We start from the raw sequence: 21,906 nt of genomic DNA on the forward strand, positions 1-21,906 counted from the left end.
TGTGGTTTTAACTACCTTTGGTCTTTGATGTTGGTGACCTGCAGAGAGGGTTTTGGTGTGGATGTCTTTTTGTTGATGTTGATGCCATTCCTTCCTGTTTGTCAGTTTTCCCTCTAATAGTCAGGACCCTCAGCTGCAGGTCTGTTGGAGTTTGCTGGAGGGCCACTTCAGACCCTGTTTGCCTGGGTATCACCAGCAGAGGCTGCAGAATAGCAGATATTGCTGCCTGATCCTTCCTCTGGAAGCTTCGTGCCAGAGGGGCAGCCCCTTGTTTGAGGTGTCTGTCAGCCCCTACTGGGAGCTATCTCCCAGTCAGGCTACACAGGGGTCAGGGACCCGCTTGAGGAGGCAGTCTGTCCATTCTCAGAGCTCAAACGCCATGCTGAGAGAACCACTGCTCTCTTCAGAGATGTCAAACAGGAACGTTTTAAGTCTGCAGAAACTGTCTGCTGCCATTTGTTCTCTCCAGTTTATGTTCTTGTATGCTTTGTTGAAGATTGGTTGTTTGTAAATGTTTACTTTATTTCTGGGTTCTCTATTTTTTTTTTTTTTTTTTTTTTTGAGATGGAGTCTGCTCTGTCGCCCAGGCTGGAGTGCAGTGGCCGGATCTCAGCTCACTGCAAGCTCCGCCTCCCGGGTTTACCCCATTCTCCTGCCTCAGCCTCCTGAGTAACTGGGATTACAGGCGCCCGCCACCTCGCCCAGCTAGTTTTTTTTGTATTTTTTAGTGGAGACGGGGTTTCACCGTGTTAGCCAGGATGGTCTCGATCTCCTGACCTCGTGAACCACCCGTCTTGGCCTCCCAAAGTGCTGGGATTACAGGCTTGAGCCACTGCGCCCGGCCCTGGGTTCTCTATTCTGTTCCATTGATCTGTATATCTACTTTATGCCAGTACCATGCTGTTTTGGTTATGATACCCTTACATTAATATAATTTGAAGTCAGGTAATGTGATGCCTCTAGATTTGTTCTTTTTGCTTAGGATTACATTGGCTATTGGGGCCTTTTAAAAAAAATTCCGTGTGCATTTTAGGATTGTTTTTTTCTAATTCCATGAAGAGTGATGGTGTTTTGATAGGAATTGCATTGACTCTGTAGATTTCTTTGGACAGTGTGGTCATTTTCATGATATTGATTCTTCTAATCTGTGAACATGGGATGTATTTCCATTTGTTTGTGTCACCTATGATTTCTTTAAGCAGTGCTTTGTAGTTCTCTTTGTAGAGTTCTTCACCTCCTTGGTTAAATATATTCCTAAGTATTTTATTTTATTTTGTAGCTATTGTAAAAGGGATTGAGTTCTTGATTTGATTCTCAGCTTGGTCATGTTGGTGTGTAGCAGTGCTACTGATTTATGTACATTGATTGTGTAACCTGAGGCTTTACTGAATTCATTTGTCAAAGCTAGGTGCCTTTTGGAGGAGTCTTTAGGGCTTTCTAGGTATAAGATCATATCATCAGCAAACAGAGATAGTTTGACTTTCTCTTTTCCAATTTGGATGCCCTTTCTTTCTTTCTTTTGCCTGATTGCTCTGTCTAGGACTTAATGGAAGTTGCTAATTTGTTTTTAAACCATATTTCTGGAAGATAAATCTGGTAGAAGTTACAATCCACCAACTGCCTGCAAGACTCTGCTTTGCATCTATGAGACTCAATAGGAATAGTTCCTATGGAAGCTTCTGTGTTCACTGCTCCTTTAATAGGCTCTAGAAACTGTAACTTGCCCCAGCCTTCAAATGCAAGAGCCCTTTGTCTAAACTCTGCTTCAGTGTGCTTACTCTGATGAGTAAGGAAGCTTTTGGTACATAGATCTGGGTAAGGGAGAATGCATGTGCATATATATATATGTGTGTCTCTGCCTGCACAGAGCATTGGAGAGTAGTAGTCCTAAAATCCCTATTTCATTTACCAAATAAATAATGGTTCAAAGTGGTTAGTTGAAAAAACAAAAACACAGTGCTTCACTAAAGTACAGTAGGTCCAATAAATTTAGACTTTATTGATTTCTATTGGGTGGCCTGATGGCCTAACTGCCCTTTAGAAAATTATTTCAGTGAAAAAATGTGATCTGAGTTCTAGGAAGCCGATTTACAGATGAGCTTTTAGAACACAACCCTTCTGTAAGTTGGGGAATGCCTGTAGTGTTTAACAATATTCATGCAGCCCTTTTGAATAGGATGAAGCATTTCATGAAAAACCAAAGACAAATATGAATTTATTGGTGTATTCCAATGCAACCAATTCTGTTCAACTAAATAGAAAATATTACTTCTAAATTCAGATTCCATTAACTGCTAGACTTAATGCACCTGTTATAGGTGACGTCTATTAGGAAAACCAAGAAAACTTTCATATTTTTAGATATTTTTTGCTACGTGAAACAATCACTGTGTAACATTTTATCTTTCCTGGGCTGCCAGTTGTCTCTGTAGTGCTTGATAAATGTTACTGACTGCTAATGAGGAAAGGAGGGTCAGTGCCTGCGGAGAGAATGAATAAAGTAGGATTAATGCACAGGATATCCAAACATAATTCATATGATATACTAGAACTCTTAATTTTGCCTATATTAGAAGCAACTCATTCACTGTGTTTTTAGGAGATCATTAGATTTTTAAAAATCTTTCTCTTATTTAAAATCTTAAATTTATTCTAGTATACTACAAAATATAAACAATTTTCCACCAAAATTAGAACACCTGTTTCTTAGTTTGTAGAGTCCTCCTTTGTAATTTTTCATGAAAAATTATTCACTTTCAGTAAAATTATAAAGAAGCATTGATTCTTCATTTTTAGTGCACTGTATTTTGCATCTGAATCTAGCTTTAAAGGATGTACTGCTTTTATACCACGCTTCTGAATCTTGTATTTGCTTGAGTTTCTTAGGTTTTAGGTAACATTTTAAAACATCTTTCATTATGAAAAATTGCAAGCATGTACAAGAATAGAATAGTACTCATCATCCAACTTCAACAGTTGTCAACTCAGGGATAATTTTGTTTTAATTATAACCCTCATTACTTCCCTTCCCTTTTTTTATATGCAAACATTTTACTGAAGTCCAATGTACATGTAGAAAAGTGCACAAATCATGTCTACAGCTTGAGGAATTTTTTACATCCTCTTGTATTATCTTGAAGCAATCATCATGCTTTAACTATATATTTCATCCTTGTATTTTAAACAAATGCCATTACAAAGACCATGCTTGTATAATGAAGCTATTTCCATATCTTTGGTGTATTGATAACTAATTGCAACAAACTTTCCAAAATAATCCAGAATAATACTATAAAACAGTTTGATATGATTTGGTTGTGTCCGTCCCCACCCCGCCCCCAATCTCATCTTGAATTCCCATGTGTGGTGGGAAGGACCCAGTGGGAAGTAGTTGAATCATGGGGGTAGGTCTTTCCTTTGCTGTTCTTGTGATAGTAAGTCTCACAAAATCTGATGGTTTTAAAAATGGGAGTTTCCCTGTATAAGCTCTCTCTCTTTGCCTGCTGCCATCCTGATAAGACATGACTTGCTCCTTCTTGCCTTCCGCCATCATTGTAAGGCCTCCCCAGCTACGTGGAAGTGTAAGTCCATTAAACCTCTTTCTTTTGTAAATTGCCTAGTCTTGCATATGTCTTTATCAGCAGTGTGAAAACAGACGAACACACAGTTGTTCTTCATAGTGAAACTACCTGATTGTTGTTGACATTTTAAGCAAATAGGAGGTGGGGAGATAAGGAGTCCATGCAATAAGATGTCTATAGCTCCTTTTCTACCATAAACAAGTAATTGTTTAGGTGATTTGTCTTTAAAGCACTCTATTTGTCCAGAAAATTTACCCAAACCTTCAAATTACTTTCAAGTCAAATCACATAGCATGTGAAGAACTCCAAGAGGGTGACGGGACACAGTGACAGTAAAGTTAATATTTTTCTTTTTCTTTTTCTTTTCTCTATCATAGGCAGTAGGACTTGTGACAGGCTTTTCTAGGTAGGAAAGCAAAGAAGGAAGGGAAGAAATAAATAGCAATAGATGACTCGATACGTACATACATATATGTATGTAAAGCAGAAGGGAGGAGAAAGAAGCTGAGGGAGAAAAGGATGGATAAGGAGAGAAAGCCTGCAGGACTTCAGGGTATTGTGTGGTACATGGTGTGACTGCACATAAGAAGAGCACTCTCTATCCTTTGAAAACTCACTAGAGATTCTGGACATAAGAACTTCATTTCTTTCTCTTGCCCATTGGACACAAGCTTTCTAGAATTCATTATAATTAAATTAAATTGTACAGATATAATGAAAAAATTACAGTGTTCCATGGAGATCTCTTCCATGAACTCATGCTTATTTTTAATGACATCAGTATCTTTAGGGAAAGTAAAAATGTGAGCAACCAAATGGGTAGGTTATAGAGTGAGAGTAGGGGAGGACGTGGAATCCATGCTCCTCACCCTCAGATGCTCTTGTGGCTTCAGCAGTGTGGTGCTGGCAGTGACAGCCTGTCACACTGACCACGCTGCTTCTCCAAGGCGTGGAGTGACAGCTCAGTGTCACCAGACCACCCAGGTTAAATGGCCTGTGGGGTGAGGCATGGTGTTCTGGACTATGGTCAGCCTTTGTTATACTCCTGAAAGATTTATTTTATTTTATTTTATTTTAGCTTAAAAAGCTATATGAAATTATTTTTTGCATCATGTCTAAAAATGAAATTTTTCTCAGTTAACCCCAAATGCACTGACTTATTCAGAGAGTGCTGGTTTGTGGACTCTTCTCATGTTTTTTGGGTGGTATCTATATTTTAACCATTTCTCAAATCATTAGCACCTTTATTTTTAGCATTTTTGGCAGGCCGAAAATATACAGGAGATAAAAATTGAACTCATCAGTTTAAATGCATTTTAATAGTTCTAGCAAAAGACTCTTTGGAAATTGGATTTTAATTGTAACTTGAAATATGAATTTTATTCAGTGTTTCTTATTGATAGCCAAGCACATTTAAGGGGAAAAAAAATTGTTTCAGATTTTTAGTCATTCCTATACCTCACCACTTCCCATACTGAAAATTTGAGAAACTACTTAATACTAGTTCGCACTGATCTTTGGGGAAGTTTGTGGTATCATTTTCCCTTTTAAAATAGAGATGGGCTCTTGCTGTGTTGCCTAGGCTGTTCTTGAACTCCTGGCCTTAAGCAGTCCTCCTGCCTTGGCCTCCCAGAGTCGGGATTACAGGTGTGAGCTACCACACCCAGCTTGACTGTCATTTTCAAGCTAGAGCTGTAGCTGAAATTCTGGGCTTGGTAAGCACTCAGCATTCCTCAATAACAGGAGTGCCTATGGAGAATTCCTTCAGAGCCGGGCATGGTGGCCCACACCTGCAGTCCCAGCACTTTGGGAGGCTGAGATGGTCAGATTGCTTGAGGCCCAGAGTTCGAGACCAGCCTGGCCAACATGGTGAAACCTGGTCTCTACTAAAAATACAAAAAGAAAAAAAAAAAAAAAAAAGGAGCCAGGCATGGTGGCATGTGCCTGTAGACCCAGCTATTCAGGAGGCTGAGGCACAAGAATCACTTTAACTCAAGAGGCAGAGGTTGCAGTGAGCTGAGGTCGCACCAGTGCACTCTAGCCTGGGCGACAGAGAGACTCTATCTCAACAACAACAACAACAAAGAAGTCCTCCAGTTACTGATGTGCTTTCATTTTATTTTCCATTCTTTGGCTCTTAACCCTGTTATTAGTTTATATATCCCAGGCCCCGGCAGTAGTAACTACTTTATCCAGACCTGTTCAGGCACCCCTCACTATCCTGCTTCTGTCCTTTCCACTAGGCCTATAAAATGATCAAACTTTTTTATATGCGCAATTGTTTTCATGTGTGTCCCCTCTGTCTTTGTTGTAAATGAAACTTTGTGTTTCCCTCAAACCTGTATGTCATGGGCAGACTTCTTGAAGGGATTGCTACCCACAGCTCACTGGGAACCTAGGTGAAAGGGTACCACTTCCAGACCATTGCTCTCTCACTGCCATCAGCCTCACTTTTTTTTTTCTTCACTGTTTACTACAAAACAAAGTAATTTTAAGATATTTTTAAAAATTGGCGTTGAGAAGCTAGATTAGGTAACTTATGTGACATTAAATATTTTGAGAAATTATTGGTTTCGTTGGAAGGCATTTGTAATGATAAACTTTTTTCAATTATAATGAGATACTACTGAGTAGAGATAATTCTGTCATCCCAGATAGCAATTTCTTGTTAACAATTGATAACATTTGAACTGAAAGAGATTCTTGGCTTTATTTCTATATTTTTTTCTACTTAGGTATTTAACTCCTTTGACATCCTCTTATCCCCTCAATAGGATCCAAAATATGTCTAAAATTAATTCAAAAGAAAAATAACTATTTGAATTATTGCTTGTGTTTGAAAACAATATTTACTGTAGTATTCCACAGTTTCCTCTTCTTCTTTTTTTTTTTTTTTTTTTTTTTTTTGAGACAGGGTCTCGCTCTGTCACCCAGGCTGGAGTGCTATGGCCGGATCTCAGCTCACTGCAAGCTCCGCCTCCCGGGTTCAAGCCATTCTCCTGCCTCAGCCTCCCGGGTAGCTGGGACTACAGGCGCTGCCACCTCGCTCGGCTAGTTTTTTTTTTTTTTTGTAGTTTTTAGTAGAGACGGGGTTTCACCGTGTTAGCCAGGATGGTCTCGATCTCCTGACCTTGTGATCCGCCCGTCTCGGCCTCCCAAAGTGCTGGGATTACAGGCTTGAGTCACCGCGCCCGGCCCTCTTCTTTTTTTAAGTTAAGACAATTAAATAAAAATGTAAGGGATAAGAAATATAGTTGAAGTCATAATAAAGTATATTTTCTTTTATGGATATAAAACAAATTTTAAATGTTGGCTCTTTAAGAAAAAAATTCTCTTGGTAAATATTATGCGTAACTGTTGCCCAAAAATGTATACAGCTGTTTTCCAACATATTTATACATATAGTGGTTCACTTAAGACCAGCCCTGTTAGAACCTTCTGAATATAATGTGCTCTTAATTTATAAATGGGCTACCCTCAGTGTATAAAATACATAGGCATGTATGTTATACATACAAAGTAAAAAATATATAAAGGAAAGATGGAAGAAAAAAGGAAGTATCCTTTCCTTTAAGATCCAGACAGAAAGTCATTGTAATTAGTGGGACCATGGAAAATATCTGAAGGATTTCAGTTTTGGCAAATAATTTTCAGAAAAATATCCAAGCTGTGAGAACACTAAATGTCTATTTTAATAATTTAGTAGAGGTTTCTATTCAAACATTCAGTGAAGGTGTTGCCATCTTCTACTATGAAAAAGAAGACTATGAAAAGAAGACTTTTGGGGTGTCTGTTAAAAGCAAAGAGCTGCTCATTTTTAACAGGTTACTAATAACCTTTTAATCAAGTATATGTCATGCAGAGACTCAAATCCTGATCCAACAGTGTTTGAGTCTGTTTGATGGAAGATTCCAATGGTGAGGATCCGAATTCATCCTACATCTTAGAGGAGCAGGATGTTTTGGCAGTGGAGGGGGTCAGCCCCAAAGGTAGCTGGCCCAACCTTAACTGTGGATGTTAAGCAACAACAACAACAACAACAAAAACACCAAATGTTTCTTTTTGCTGCATTTTCTTTATTTTAAGGCACAGGTCTACTTGGAGGGTCATGCAGCAGCAAGTAGCTAATAAATAAAATCAAAGTCTATGAATAGTGTCATCACATTAAGAGACAGAATTGCTGGGTTCTTTCATTATTTGAAAAGCTCGCATCTTGGGAATCCATGAGTTGGTAGGTTTTACAGAATACCTGAGATGTACCTTGCTCCAATTAACATTACCATGCTACTCACTATAAAGAAGCCCAAGGGCAGACTACAGAAGATACTAGGGTCACCACTTTCTGGAGATTGATTTGTAACCCAACCCATTGACTTCATCACAGCTTTCTTCCATGTAGAATAACGAATTTCACTTTCCTCAGCATTAATCTGAGGTTCAAACCGCTCCATCGTGACGGCGGACAAATCCTCGGGTTCAAGACTCCATACGTTGACTCCTTCTGCAGCCCCTGCCACCATGGCAGCACCCAGTGCGGTGGTTTCGGGCATCGAGGGCTTCACTACTGGAATACACAGAATGTCTGCTTGTAGCTGCATAAGAATGTTGTTGCTGGTCATTCCTCCATCTACCTGCAAATGACTGAGTGGAATTCCACAGTCTCGATTCATGGCATCCAAAATCTCTCGAGTTTGGAAACAAACAGCTTCTAATGCAGCAAAAGCAATATGGCATTTATTGGTGAACTGAGTGAGTCCACAGATTATCCCTCTTGCGCTGGGCTCCCAATAAGGTGCATATAACCCCGAAAATGCTGGGACGAAGTAGCAGCCATAAGAAGTACCTACTTCTTTAGCAAGTTTTTCAATTTCTTCTGAGGTCTTTATAATTCCAAGATTGTCTCTTAGCCAGCGAACAACAGCACCAGCTATAGCTACAGAACCTTCCAAAGCATAATATACTGGTTTGTCTCTGCCAAGTTTGTAAGCCACTGTGGTGAGAAGGCCATGATCAGAAAATACACACTTATGGCCTGTATTACATAGTAAGAAACATCCTGTTCCATACGTATTTTTGGCTTGTCCAATCTGGAAGCACATTTGTCCCACCAATGCAGCAGACTGGTCCCCTAAACACCCAGATATTGGCACACCTTCCAAGGCCCCAGCTTTCATTAGGCCATAGATCTCAGAAGAACTCCGGACATTTGGAAGAATTTCCATTGGAATTCCAAAAAAATCGCAGAGTTGTTTATCCCATTCCAAAGAATGAATGTTGAAAAGCATAGTCCTACTTGCATTTGTTACATCTGTACAGTGGACACCTCCACTGACGCCTCCCGTCAAGCTCCAAATAAGCCATGAATCAATAGTCCCAAAAAGAGCTCGTTTGTCTTCGACGGCCTTTTGAACTTTTCTCACATTGTCAAGGAGCCAATGAAGTTTCACTGCACTGAAGTAAGTGCTAAGTGGAAGGCCTGTCTTGGACTTGACAAAGTTATTATTTCCTGGAATTCTTTTACTAAGACTCTCGACGGTAGACTGGGTTCTTAGATCAAGCCACACCACAGCATTGTAGAGAGGCTCTCCAGTTATCTTGTCCCAAACTACAGTGGTTTCCCTCTGGTTGCTGACACCGATAGCTTTTATGTTGGAAATATCAATATTGAGCTGTCCAAGTTTCTCACATGTTTTCTCTATACACTCATAGACAGAATGTAGAATTTCCTTAGGGTCCTGTTCCACCCATCCTTCTCTTGGGAACTCTTGTTTTATTTCCACTTGATGATGACTAAGTAGTTCAGCTGTTTTTGAATTGAAAACCAAAAAGCGCGTCGAACTGGTGCCCTGGTCCACAGCCCCCACCAATGGCCCCCAAACTGCCCTCTTGGAGGCTGCCATGAGACCAGCTTCATGTCGGCCGGCGATTGCGGCCGGTTTCCTGGGTGACGGCGGCGCGAGGGGGAGGGGCGGGTGACGAGTCCAAAGAGCGAGGCCGCGCATGTCTGGTGAACCAGCCTCACTTGGCTGACTGGCTGGCTGGCGGGCTACTGAGTTCTCTGTGCAGCTCATTTTCTCTCTTGGCTTCCGGGCATACTTCTGTCTTTAACACTGAGATTTTCTTTCCCTGTGTATTTTGTTTCTTCTGCCATCAACGCCCTTCAGAATCTATATTGTTGGCTCACGTGAGACTCTTCATAGCTCCTTGTAACCCTCATCTTCCCCCCACAGACCCATTCATCACCTTAGACTACAGTTCCAGGGTCTGTTGGATCTTTCTGGTATTTAGAACTCTGGGGTTTCCACCTTGGTTTCGACTACATGTGTACCTTCTCATTCTCTTGTATTTCTTCATAAATCTGTGCTCTTTGGTCCTTGTTCTTCCAGCCAACTGTTGATCGTTCAGCCCAGACCCAGTAGTCAATCATTTCAAAGCTATCCTCTTTATGTGCCTGGCATTGCCCACACTGTTGTGGGTGATAGATAACAGGCTCAATACAATTTAACCCTTGCTTATAATCTAACTTTGTAGTCCAGTAACAATAAACTCACATCCTAATTAAGTATATTTGGAATATGCGTTATTCTCTGTAAAACCAGTTTTTATAACAGTTTCTTCTATAGAAAATTTACTTCAATCATTTGCCCACCTTTCTATAATTTAGGCGAGGAATCACTGCTTGAAATAAACATCGGTTAGAATAAGCTCATGATTTGAATACTGCCCTCTTGAAAGAAATGTGTGTTGAGTGAGTGGTTTTAATAATAGTATTACTAGCCTTAGCCATGGGATATGCATGCCAAAGAATAGATGCTGATTATTCAAGGGTCTACTGCAATGTTAATTTACTGATACAGAAGATTCTTCCTTTGGAGAACTGTGAAAGCACTTGATACCCAGCACTTTTTAGCTGAAGTCATGCCAACTCAAATGACGCTTCTTGAAAGAGTTAATTATTTGTATACTCATGCATTCATTATGGTCCTCTTTATTCCTTAGTAAACGACATACAGTCTCTGCTGTGCCTTGTTGACAGGTTTTTTTTCTGGCTTACATGAGTTAACTGTTTTCAGGTTTCATTAAAACTGCCTTATGTTAATAGAACTGCTGGAGACATATATGATTTTTTTTCTCCTAAAGATTAATAGTGTTGAAAGTCAAAGAATCACAGAGTATTAATGTTATAGGAAATCTTAGCAGTTATCTAGTCCCACACTTTCATTTTATTAATTAGGAAAATGAAGACCAGAGATATGTCTGTTTTCCCAAAAACACTTTGTCTGTTAGGGATGAGCTGCTTGTGGATCTAAGATACTATTGTTATTCATACTTTTGCCCTCACTTCTCAAATGAGACTCTGCATTGAGTATAGAGGAATTATGGAGACCCATCATGGCATTTTAATTTTGTTCAAAAAAGTGCTTGGCATTTAGAAATCAAATACAAAGGGTGCTTTGTACCTTATTACAGGATATAAAACAGAACAAGTAAGACTTGGGACTTATATTGTTGATATTGTTACATTTATTTGGGTGAGGGTCCTAACCTGATGCTCTCTCTCTTTTTTTTTTTTTTTTTTTTTTTTGAGACGAAATCTCGCTCCATCACCCAGGCTGGAGTGCAGTGGCAAGATCTCGGCTCACTGCGAGCGCCACCTCCTGGGCTCTTGCCATTCTCCTGCCTCAGCCTCCCCAGTAGCTGGGACTACAGGTGCTCAGCATCACGCCTGGTTAATTTTTTGTATTTTTAGTAAAGATAGGTTTTCACCGTGTTAGCCAGGATGGTCTCGACCTCCTGACCACGTTATCCACCCACCTTGGCCTCCCAAAGTGCTGGGATTACAGGCGTGAGCCACCGCGCCCGGCCCTGATGCTCTCTCTTAACCTGGTATGGCAAATTCTAGGAACTGTCTTTCATTTCATGATTAGCTTATTTTATTTCCTGGAGGGAAACAGAAAAATTCAGTTGCTCTAGAGAGTAATGAACATACATGTTCATTATAGGAGGAATGAAATGTATATTCCATATACACATATGGAAGGATGCATATATATACACATTATATGTGTGTAGTTTGTGTTTACGTATATAGCATATTGATAGCATAGTCTTTACTACTGGGAATTGTGCCCTATTGCAGTTATGGTATTTGTTCAGAGAGAGAAACCGATGATTAAACGTCAGTATAACTATGTTGGGCTTTATTCAGTGGCCAGCGGTGAACTACTGAAGGTAAATTACTAATGTTACAAGCTATGATCCATAACAAGATGTCCAGTGAATATGTGGGTGAAAGGTTTGGAAGCAATAATTGAGGTTGGTAATAGGGTTAGAACTAGGGTAATGAACATAGAGAGGAGGTGAATGAAGCAAGATCATAGATATGGGAACTAACTCTGAGTATAAGTGGAGGAAACAGATTACACTCTGAGATGACCTGCCTTTTAGCATTACAGTTTAGATAAATTCTTTGTAGGTACATTTTAGTGTATGCATATTTATAGCCAGTGTGCAGTAGCTGCTGATTTTTACTGTACCTTACTGAGATACAGTAGGCTGAAAAAGAATTCATTCTCTGAAAAGGAAGAATTTTTCACTTTGGCTGTGTTGTGTTAGGCTTTTATTAACCAAACGAATGCAAAGATGTTAGGCTTTTAGTTGATGGTATATTCAATGGGAACCAATTATGTAATCGTATCCAGAAAGGTGTAAGGTGATTATCCTATTCTGTTCCGTCCAGATCAGACCATAGCTATGAAATTGAGTTTATTTTTAGGTTCAGTGTTTTGAGAGAGACTGATGCACTAGAGCCCTGAATTTATAGCAAGGGTGATGATGAAGACCCCAAATCATGTTGTGCAAGGAATGGTTGAAGGACATAGGATTGTATAGACCATTGAAGGATAATTTAGGAAAATACAATGCTCTAAGATTTTGAGGAATTTAATCTTGTTCTGTTTATTGTGGTGGCAGAATTATCAGTGTTACAATATAAGAGTGAAAAAGATTTTAGAGCAACGTACAGAAAAGCTTCTAATAGCAAGTGTTCGTATTAGTCCATTTCCGTGCTGCTGATAAAGACATACCCGAGACTGGGCAGTTTACAAAAGAAAGAGGTTTATTGGACTTAACAGTTCCACATGGCCGGGGAGACCTCACAATCATGGTGAAAGGCAAAGAGGAGCAAGTCGTATCTTACGTGGATGGCAGCAGGCAAAGAGAGCTTGTACAAGGAAGCTCCCATTTTTAAAACCATCAGATCTCATGATACCCAATTCACTATCACTAGAAGAGCATGGGAAATACCCATCCCCAAAATTCAGTCATCTTCCACTGGGTCCCTCCCACAACACATGGGAATTATGGGAGCTGCAAGATGTGATTTGGTGGAGACACAGAACCAAACTATAGCACTCCACCTCTGGCCCCTCCCAAATCTCATATCTTCACATTTCAAAACCAATTATACCTTCCCAACAGTCCCCCAAAGTCTTAACTCATTTCAGCATTAACTCAGAGGTCCATAATCCAAAGTCTCATCCCAGACAAGTCAAGTGCCTTTCACCTATGAGCCTGTAAAATCAAAGGCAAGTTAGTGACTTCTTAATACAATGGGGATACAAGCATTGGGTAAATACAGCCATTCCAAATGGGAGAAATTGGCCAAAACAAAGGGGCTACAGGCCCCATGCAAGTCTAAAATCCAGTGGGGCAGTCACATCTTAAAGCCCCAAAATGATCTCCTTTAACTCCATGTCTCACATCCAGGTGACACTGATGCAAGAGGTAGGTTCCCACAGTCTTGGGCAGCTCCTACCTCCCAGCTGCCTTCAGGGACTGGTGTTGAGTGTCTGCGGCTTTTCCAGGCACATAGTGCAGGCTGTCAGTGAATCTCCCGTTCTGGGTTCTGGAGGATGGTGGTACTCTTCTCACAGCTCCACTAGGCAGTGCCCCAGTAGGGACTCTGTGCGGGGGCTCTGACCCCACATTTCCCTTCTGCACTGCCCTAGCAGAGGTTCTCCATGAGGACCCTGCCGCTGCAGCAAACTTCTGCCTGGGCATACAGGCATTTTCATACATCTGAAATCGAGGTGGAGGTTACCAAACCTCAATTCTTGACTTCTGTGTACTCACAGGCTCAACACCACATAGAAGCTGCCAAGGCTTGAGGCTTGCATCCTTGGAAGCCACGGCCTGAACTCTATGATGGCCCCTTTCAGCCACAGCTGGAGTGGCTGGGACACAGGGCACCAAGTCCTTAGGCTGCACACAGCACAGGGACCCTGGGCCTGGCCCATGAAACCACTTTTTCCTTCTAGGCCTCTGGGCCTGTGATGGAAGGGGCTGCTGCAAAGCCTTCTGACATGCCCTGGAGACATTTTCCCCATTGTCTTGGTGATTAACAGTTGGCTCCTTGTAACTTATGCAAACTTCTGCAGCTGTCTTGACTTTTGCCTCAGAAAATGGGATTTTCTTTTCTGTCATATTGTCAGGCTGCAAATTTTCCAAACTTTTATGCTCTGTTTCCCTTTTGAAACTGAATGCCTTTAACAGCACCCAAGTCACCTCTTGAATGCTTTGCTGCTTAGAAATTTCTTCCACCAGATACCCTCAATCATCTCTCTTAAGTTCAAAGTTCCACAGTTCTCTAGGGCAGAGACAAAATGCCTCCAGTCTTTTTGCTAAAACATAACAAGAGTCACCTTTGCTCCATTTCTCAACAAGTTTCTCATCTCCATATGACACCACCTCAGCCTGGATTTCATTGTCCATATCATTATCAGTATTTTTGTCAAAGCCATTCAACAAATCTGTAGGGAGTTCTAAACTTTCTCACATTTTTCTGTCATCTTCTTCTGAGCTCTCCAAACTGTTCCAACCTCTGCCTGTTACCCAGTTCCAAAGTCGTCCACATTTCTGGGTATCTTTTCTGCAGCACTCCACTCTACTGGTACCAATTTACTGTACTAGTTCACTTTCACACTGCTGATGAAGACATATCTGAGACTGGGCAATTTACAAAAGAAAGAGGTTTATTGGACTTAACAGTTCCACATGGCTGGGTAGGCCTCACAATCCTGGTGGAAGGTAAGGAGAAGCAAGTCACATCTTACATGGATGGCAGCAGGCAAACAGAGCTTGTGCAAGGAAAGTCCCATTTTTAAAACCATCAGATCTTGTGAAACCCATTCACTGTCATGAGAACAGCACAAGAAAGACCTGCCCCCGTAATTCAGTCATCTCCCACCGGGTCCCTCCCACAACACATGGGAATTATGGGAGTTACAAGATGAGATTTGGATGGGGACACAGAGCCAAACTTTATAAGTGTTCAAAGATGATATGACTGTCTTGCCATCTGTTGATGTGTGTAAACTATAGCTAGATAACCATTTATTGTGAAACTTTTTGAGGTTACACATACATATTATAGAAGCTGTGTCAGGTGACCTTTCAGATCCCTTATACCATTAAATCTTACCATTTTTATGGCATTACTGAGAAAGAATTAACAGGGTTTATGAAACAATTCACATTAGAGGTTAAAAAAAGATTGGGATGACGAGGGAAAGGGTAGTTATTTAATGAATTTCATATTTGCAAGATGAAAATGTTAGATCTTTTTCATAACAGTGTGAATATACTACTTTTTTTGAGATGGAGTTTCATTCTTGTTCCCTAGGATAGAGTGCAGTAGTACAATCTCAGCTTACTACAGCCTCCGCCTCCTGGGTTCAAGCAATTCTCCTATCTCAGCCTCCCAAGTAGCTGGGATTACAGGCTCACGCCACCATCCCTGGCTAATTTGTGTATTTGTAGTAGAGATGGGGTTTCAACATGTTGGCCAGGCTGGTATCGAACTCTTGACCTCAGGTGTTCCACTTGCCTCGGCCTCCCAAAGTGCTGGGATTACAGGCCTGAGCCGCTGTGCCTGGCCCAGTGTGGATATACTTAACACTGTTAAACTTTACACTTAAAAATGGTTAAGGTGGTAAATTTTATTGTTTTTATCAGATAATAAAAGAGAGGGAGGGAGGTGAGAATGACTGTGACTAAGACTTCATTCAGCCTTAGAATCAGAGTGAAGCCATTAGGACACAAAGGGAACATGGGAGGTCCAACAGGTGTCTGGAGAAGGGCACTGAGACGGTTTGAAACGTAGGTATATCCTCGTCTTGTTTGCTTGAGGGAGAGCCAGCAGTGAAGTGCAGTATCAATTTAAAGGTTCTCAGATTGGGCAAGATGTTTAACAGTAGCCAAAGACAGCTTGGCCAGAGGAAGCACTTGATTTATGTTGAGAGGAATATCAACAGACATAGAGAATCTTTGTCAAGTATCAGGCCAAAGAGTGAAGCACAGCATCAGTGGAAAAATGCACAATGATGAAAAGTCAGACTATAGAGCTCAAAACAGGCCAAGGTAAGTGGCCCAAGGTAGTAATTAATGTGAGGGTTTTAGAGGAACTGCTTGTATGTGGTACTGGTTTCACGGTGTGTGGGTGGCTCTGTCTTGTTTAAAAGAGCCATGACGGTTAGATCATCTTCATATGGAGACTAACAGACAGCTAGAAATTCAAACATTGGGGTTTGGGGGAGAGGTTGGATTTGGGAGCAACAATATTAGGGTAATAAAGATAACTGTGGACAGTAATGTACATGAGATAGTTAAGACAGAACAAGTGGAGAATCAAAAGTAGGCTCAAGGCGGGCAGGACCATAGTAATACCTAGTTTTAGGGGAGGTAAAGGAGGCAGATTGACTGGTCAGACAGGTAGAAAAATACATAGAATCCTAACCAGTAGAGAAGGCCATTAAGGTTAAAATCAGCAGAGAGGTCGAGAAGGACTAATATCAAGAAAAAGACTTCCAAAGAACGATTTCAAGGTAAAATTGAGCCAGAGGCTATGCCATAACATAAAGATGTGAGTGTGCATCAGCACGCAGAGGCTTCAGTATTCAGATCTGCTCTTGAGAAGTCTCGTATGGAGGCTGACAAGGTAGGACAGCGGCCAAACGTAGGGATGTTAACCCAGTGATCTTTGGTTTTTAGCAGAGCAGGTATTTGTCCACTGAAGTCAAGACAGTGACGTGCATTTACTGTCTATAGCAACACTTCCTTTCTCACTGGGAAAGGAAAGTAGTTGGATCTAGTTGCTTGTTTTGTTTTTGTATTTGTTTTTTTAATTTTCATCACCAGTGTTTTCAAATGGTTATAAACTTTTAAAAATATTTGTGGTAAAGAACATGTAACCTGAAATTTACCAACTTAGCCATTTTTTTTTTTTTTTTTTTTTTTGAGACGGAGTCTCGCTCTGTCGCCCAGGCGGGAGTGCAGTGGCCAGATCTCAGCTCACTGCAAGCTCCGCCTCCCGGGTTCCCGCCATTCTCCTGCCTCAGCCTCCCGAGTAGCTGGGACTACAGGCGCCCGCCACCTCGCCCGGCTAGTTTTTTTTTTTTTGTATTTTTTTAGTAGAGACGGGGTTTCACCGTGTTAGCCAGGATGGTCTCGATCTCCTGACCTAGTGATCCGCCCGTCTCGGCCTCCCAAAGTGCTGGGATTACAGGCTTGAGCCACCGCGCCCGGCCAACTTAGTCATTTTAAGTGTTCCATTCAGTAGTGTTATGTGTAAGTATTTGCTTTGTTGTGAAACAGATCTCTAGAACGTCTTCATTTTACCAAACTGAAACTCTGTACCTTTTAAACAACTTATCTTTTCCACTTTCCACTAGTCCCTGGCAAGTATTATTACACTTCCTGTTTCTATAAATTTGATTCCTTTAGATACCTCATATAAGTGGAATCATATGATATTTTTTTATTTTTGTGACTGGCTCACCACACTTAGCATAGTGTTCTCGAGCTTCATCCATGTTGCATTGTGACAGGATTTCCTTCCTTCTTAAGGAATTTTATGTATATATAGTGTGTGTATATGCCAATTTCACTTATTCATTCATTAATCAGTGGATACCTGCTTCTGCCTCTTGCTATTGTGAGTCATGCTCCTGTGAACATGGGTGTACAGATATGTCTTCAAGACCTTGCTTTTCATTCTTTTGGATATATACAGCAAAGTGGGATTGTTGGATCGTATGGTAGTATGATCCAACTTTTAATTTTTTAATTTTTTGAGTAAACTGCATGCTTTTTTTTTTGAGTAACCTCCATGCTTTTTAAAATAATAGTTGGATTATTTTATAATCTTACCAACAGTGCACAAGGTTTCTAATATCATCACATCTTTGCCAACAACTGTTATTTTCTGGTTTGTTTATTTGTTTGTTTTGTAGTAGCCACCCTAATGGGTGTGGGATAATATCTCATTGTGGTTTTGAGTTGTATTTTCTCTGATGATTAATGATACTGAACATCTGTCATCTATTCATATGCTTATTGGCAGTTTGTATATCATCTTTGGAGAAACTTTTATTCCAGTCCTTTGCTCATTTTTAAATTGGGTTATTTGATTTTTGTTGTTGAGTTGTAGGAGATATTTTTATATTCTGGATATTAACTCTTTGTCAGATACATGACTTGCAAATATTTCCTTCTCTTCTTTAGGTTGCCTTTTTACTTTATTGTGTCCTTTGATTCACTGAACTTTTAACTTTGATGTAGTCCCATTCATCTTTGTTGCCTGAGCTTTTGGTGTCATTTCCAAGAAATCATTGACAAATCCAGTGTCACGAAACTTTCCCCCTGTGTTTACTTCTAGGAATTTTATAATTTTGAGTCTTACATTTAGACCCTTAGTCCATTTTGAATTAATTTTTGTGTATGGTGTATATGATCCACCTTCATTCTTTTCCATGTGGATGTCTAGTTTTCCCAGCACAATTTGTTGAAGAGATTGTTCTTTTCCCATTGAGTAGTCTTGGCACTCTTGTCAAAGATCATTTTACCACATACATGAGGATTTAAAAGTGTTTGAAAGGTATACCTTGAAAGAGTCATCCTTTTACCCTTTTTCCTCGTTTCTCTTCCCTCTAAAGATAATCACTATTATTAGTTTCTCAGTTTTGTTTTGTTTTCTTGCATGGAGAGAATAAGTAATCCTTTCACATGATTCATAGAACAAACAATCTAGCCACTGAAAAAATGTATTCCCACATCTGTCCTGCTTCCTTTCTAAGCTGACAGTATTTCCTAAAGCTTTTTTCATATTATGAGCTTCCTTGTTCATTTTTACAGATGCAGAATATTCCACTGTATGGATATACTATGTTTTAAACTAGTGTCTACCTAATGAACTCTCTTTTGTAATTGTTAAAAACAGTGCTACAGTGAATAACTCAGAGTATGTCATTTCATGAGTGGTCAAGTATATTGTAGGATGAGATTTCAAAATTGCTCTCTGTAGAGATTGTGCTGATTTATACTCCCACCAGCAGTGTGAAATAGCATACTCTTTCATAATAGGGTTGTTGCTTTTTTTTTTTTTTTAACTTTGATCTTTGTGGTTTTGTGGCTTGAGGCCAGGGAAGGAATGTTCATGTTATATCATTTTTATTAGTGCTAGTGGTAGTATAAGAGCATTTACTGTCATGAACTAAGCACCAGAGAGACTGATAGTGATTTATTTGCATCAAGAACGTATAAAATAACAGGTGAGCTGCACTAGCCTTCTTGCCTTTCTTCCCATATAATTTTCCATGCATATCTTAGAGTGACTTTGCCAGTCATCTAGTGCTTCCTGTGTGAAGTGTTGGGTCCTTAGGAAGTGTGTTACAAGCAACAATCTCATTAAATCGCCTATCAGTTAATGCTGTAGAACACTTGAAGAAATATACAGTTAATATAAATAGAAGAAAGGTAGGCCCTAAAGTAAACTGATTTACTCCAGATGTTGCCAAATAGTGCCCTCTATATTTTAGTAATGTTCCGTGTATATTAACCACATCCTTTCCAAAGAAAGCTCAGTATAAGAATGTAAACATTAGATACCAATACTTAAAAATTTTTCTAAGGAGGAGGGATTGTTCCAATAGAAAATAAAAGTATTTGAGAATTGGAAGTATTTAAAAACATGTATATGTTCACAATGAAAGTTACTTTTAATTTGAATATTTCTTCTTCACTTTTCCTTTAGGATAATGTTTTTTTTTTTTTTTTTTTGCAAGTGGTGAAGGGTTGGTGTTTGTTTGAGTGATAGCTATGTCATGGTTTTGTCAATAAAATTGTAATAGTTGACTATTTTCCTTACCCTCTTAACCTTCTTTGACACACTAGGAAAGAATACACAATGAATTTAGATCCCAGACTTGGTTTTGGATAGAGTTTACTAATGCCCTTCTACATTTATGTAATTGCTGACTTTTAAAAAATCACCACCAAGTTGGCTTTTTAGCAAGTCCATTTATTTCTGATCAGTGAAGCAGAGACTAAGACAACACATAGTCACAGTATGGAAGAGTTATGTTCTCTCAGTTATGTTTGTTACCACTGGAGAATTCTTTTCCCTCATGAAAAGCATAAGGAGGCCAGCAATCTCTTGCTTCAATTCAGATTTAAAATATGCAGAAGCAGCTTAACCCAAAATCACTGTAGACATACATTTTGAAGGTGAAAATATTTTTATAACGGATAGAAAGAGGTTTATGTTAGCTTCTCTTTTGTTCAGTGGCTGCTATGTTTTCTGTTTGAATTTCCAAGTTGGTATACATAAATGTTTCTAAATTTATATACTGTTTGCCAGCTTTTCATTAAAATGAATTTATTTCTCATTATTTTAGAACTCTTTTGTTTTTTGTTTTTTGTTTTTTTTGAGACAGGGTCTCACTCTGTCGCTCAGGCAGGGGTATAGTGGCACGATCGTGGCTCACTGCAGCCTTGACCTCCTGGGCACAGGTGATCCTCCCACCTTAGTCTCCCAAGTAGCTGGAACTACAGACATGCACCACCATGCCCAGCTAATTTTTTGTAGAGATAATGTTTTATTATGTTGTCCAGACTGGTCTTGAATCCCTGGACTCAAGTGACCCACCCTCCTCAGCCTCCCAAGATTCTGGGGTTACAGGCGTGAGCCACTGCACCTGGCCTACTTTGGAACTCTTAATATAAAGAACCTTGTTTTTTGTTTGTTTGTTTGTTTAAATATGTTCAGTCTTTAAAAAACAAACTCAACTATTGAAAAAGTTTTCCCTTTTTTCTTAACGTATAAAGAAAACTTTCTTAGCATATAGTATTTTTTATATAAACTTCTGGTAAAGCCAGGAATTAGCGAGATTATATTTTAGATATAGAAGGTACTATTGCAATTAGTCATGATGGCTTTTTAAAATCTGTAATCTGGCTGGGTGTGATGGCTCATACCAGTAATCCCAGCATTTTGGGAGGCTGAGCCTGGAGGTTCACCTGAGTCAGGAGTTCGAGACCAGCCTAGCCAAGATGGTGAAACCCTGTCTCTACTAAAAATACAAAAATTAGCTGGGTGAGGTGGCATGCACCTGTAATCCCAGCTACTCAGAAGGCTGATTCAGGAGAATTGCTTGAACCCAGGGGGTGGAGTTTGTTTGATTTTGGAAGAAACTGCCAAACTGATTTCCTACCAGCAGTGAATGAAAGTTCCTGTCATTCCATGTCCTTGTCAGCATTGGTGTTGTCAGTGTTTTGGATTTTAGCTATTCTAATAGATATGTAAATGGTATCTCATTGATGTTTTAGTATGCAGTTCTCTAATGACATGTAATATTGAGCATCTTTCCATATGCTTATTTGCCATCTGTGTATGTCTTCTTTGGTGAAGTGTCCATTTAGATCTTTTTGCCCATTGTTTAGTTGAGTTGTTTATTTTCTTATTGTTGAGCTTTAAGTGCTCTTTTTATATTTTAGGTAACAGTCCTTTATCAGTTATGTGTTTTGCAAAGATTTTTCCCCAGTCTGTGACTTGTCTTTTAATTTCTTAAGAGCATCCTTTGCAGAGCAGAAGTTGTTAATTTTAATGAAGTCTAACTTAACCATTTTTTTTCCATGGGTAATACTTTTGATGTTGTATCTAAAAAGTCATTGCCATACCCAAGGTTCGTTAAATTTTCTCCTATGTTATCTTCTAAAAGCTAAGTTTTGTGTTTTACATTTAAGTCGCTGATCCATTTTGAGTTAATTTTTGTGAGAGGTGGAGTCTGTGTCTAGATTTACTGTCTTGCATGTTCAGTTGTTGCAACATCATTTGTTGAAAAGACTGTTCTTTCTCTATTGAATTGCCTTTGCTTCTTTGTCACAGGTCAGTTGACTGTGTTTTTGTGGGGTCTGTTTCTGGGCTCTCTATTCTGTTGCTTCAATCTATAGTCATCCCTCGGTATCTACATCCATGGGGTATTGGTTC

General features: G+C 39.7%; 2 protein-coding genes across 6 annotated transcripts in view; one reads left to right on the plus strand and one right to left on the minus strand.

Moving 5' to 3' along the window:
- The window catches only part of KLHL2 (kelch like family member 2), a 116,370-nt gene that overhangs the window by 63,278 nt on the left and 31,186 nt on the right, over positions 1 to 21,906 (plus strand). The window lies entirely within an intron of this gene.
- On the minus strand, positions 7,644 to 9,854 carry LOC104663434 (glycerol kinase 3-like). Its single transcript, XM_030918111.1, has one exon. It carries the CDS (start codon positions 9,650 to 9,652, stop codon positions 7,820 to 7,822), a length of 1,833 nt encoding a protein of 610 aa, XP_030773971.1. The 5' UTR covers positions 9,653 to 9,854; the 3' UTR covers positions 7,644 to 7,819.

This window comes from Rhinopithecus roxellana, chromosome 2, assembly GCF_007565055.1.
Source record: "Rhinopithecus roxellana isolate Shanxi Qingling chromosome 2, ASM756505v1, whole genome shotgun sequence".
Taxonomy (NCBI): Eukaryota; Metazoa; Chordata; class Mammalia; order Primates; family Cercopithecidae; genus Rhinopithecus; species Rhinopithecus roxellana.

Bases quoted from the DNA above. Each gene is read 5' to 3' on its own strand.
- LOC104663434 (XM_030918111.1), bottom strand. From the start codon at position 9,652: ATGAGCTGCACAGAGAACTCAGTAGCCCGCCAGCCAGCCAGTCAGCCA.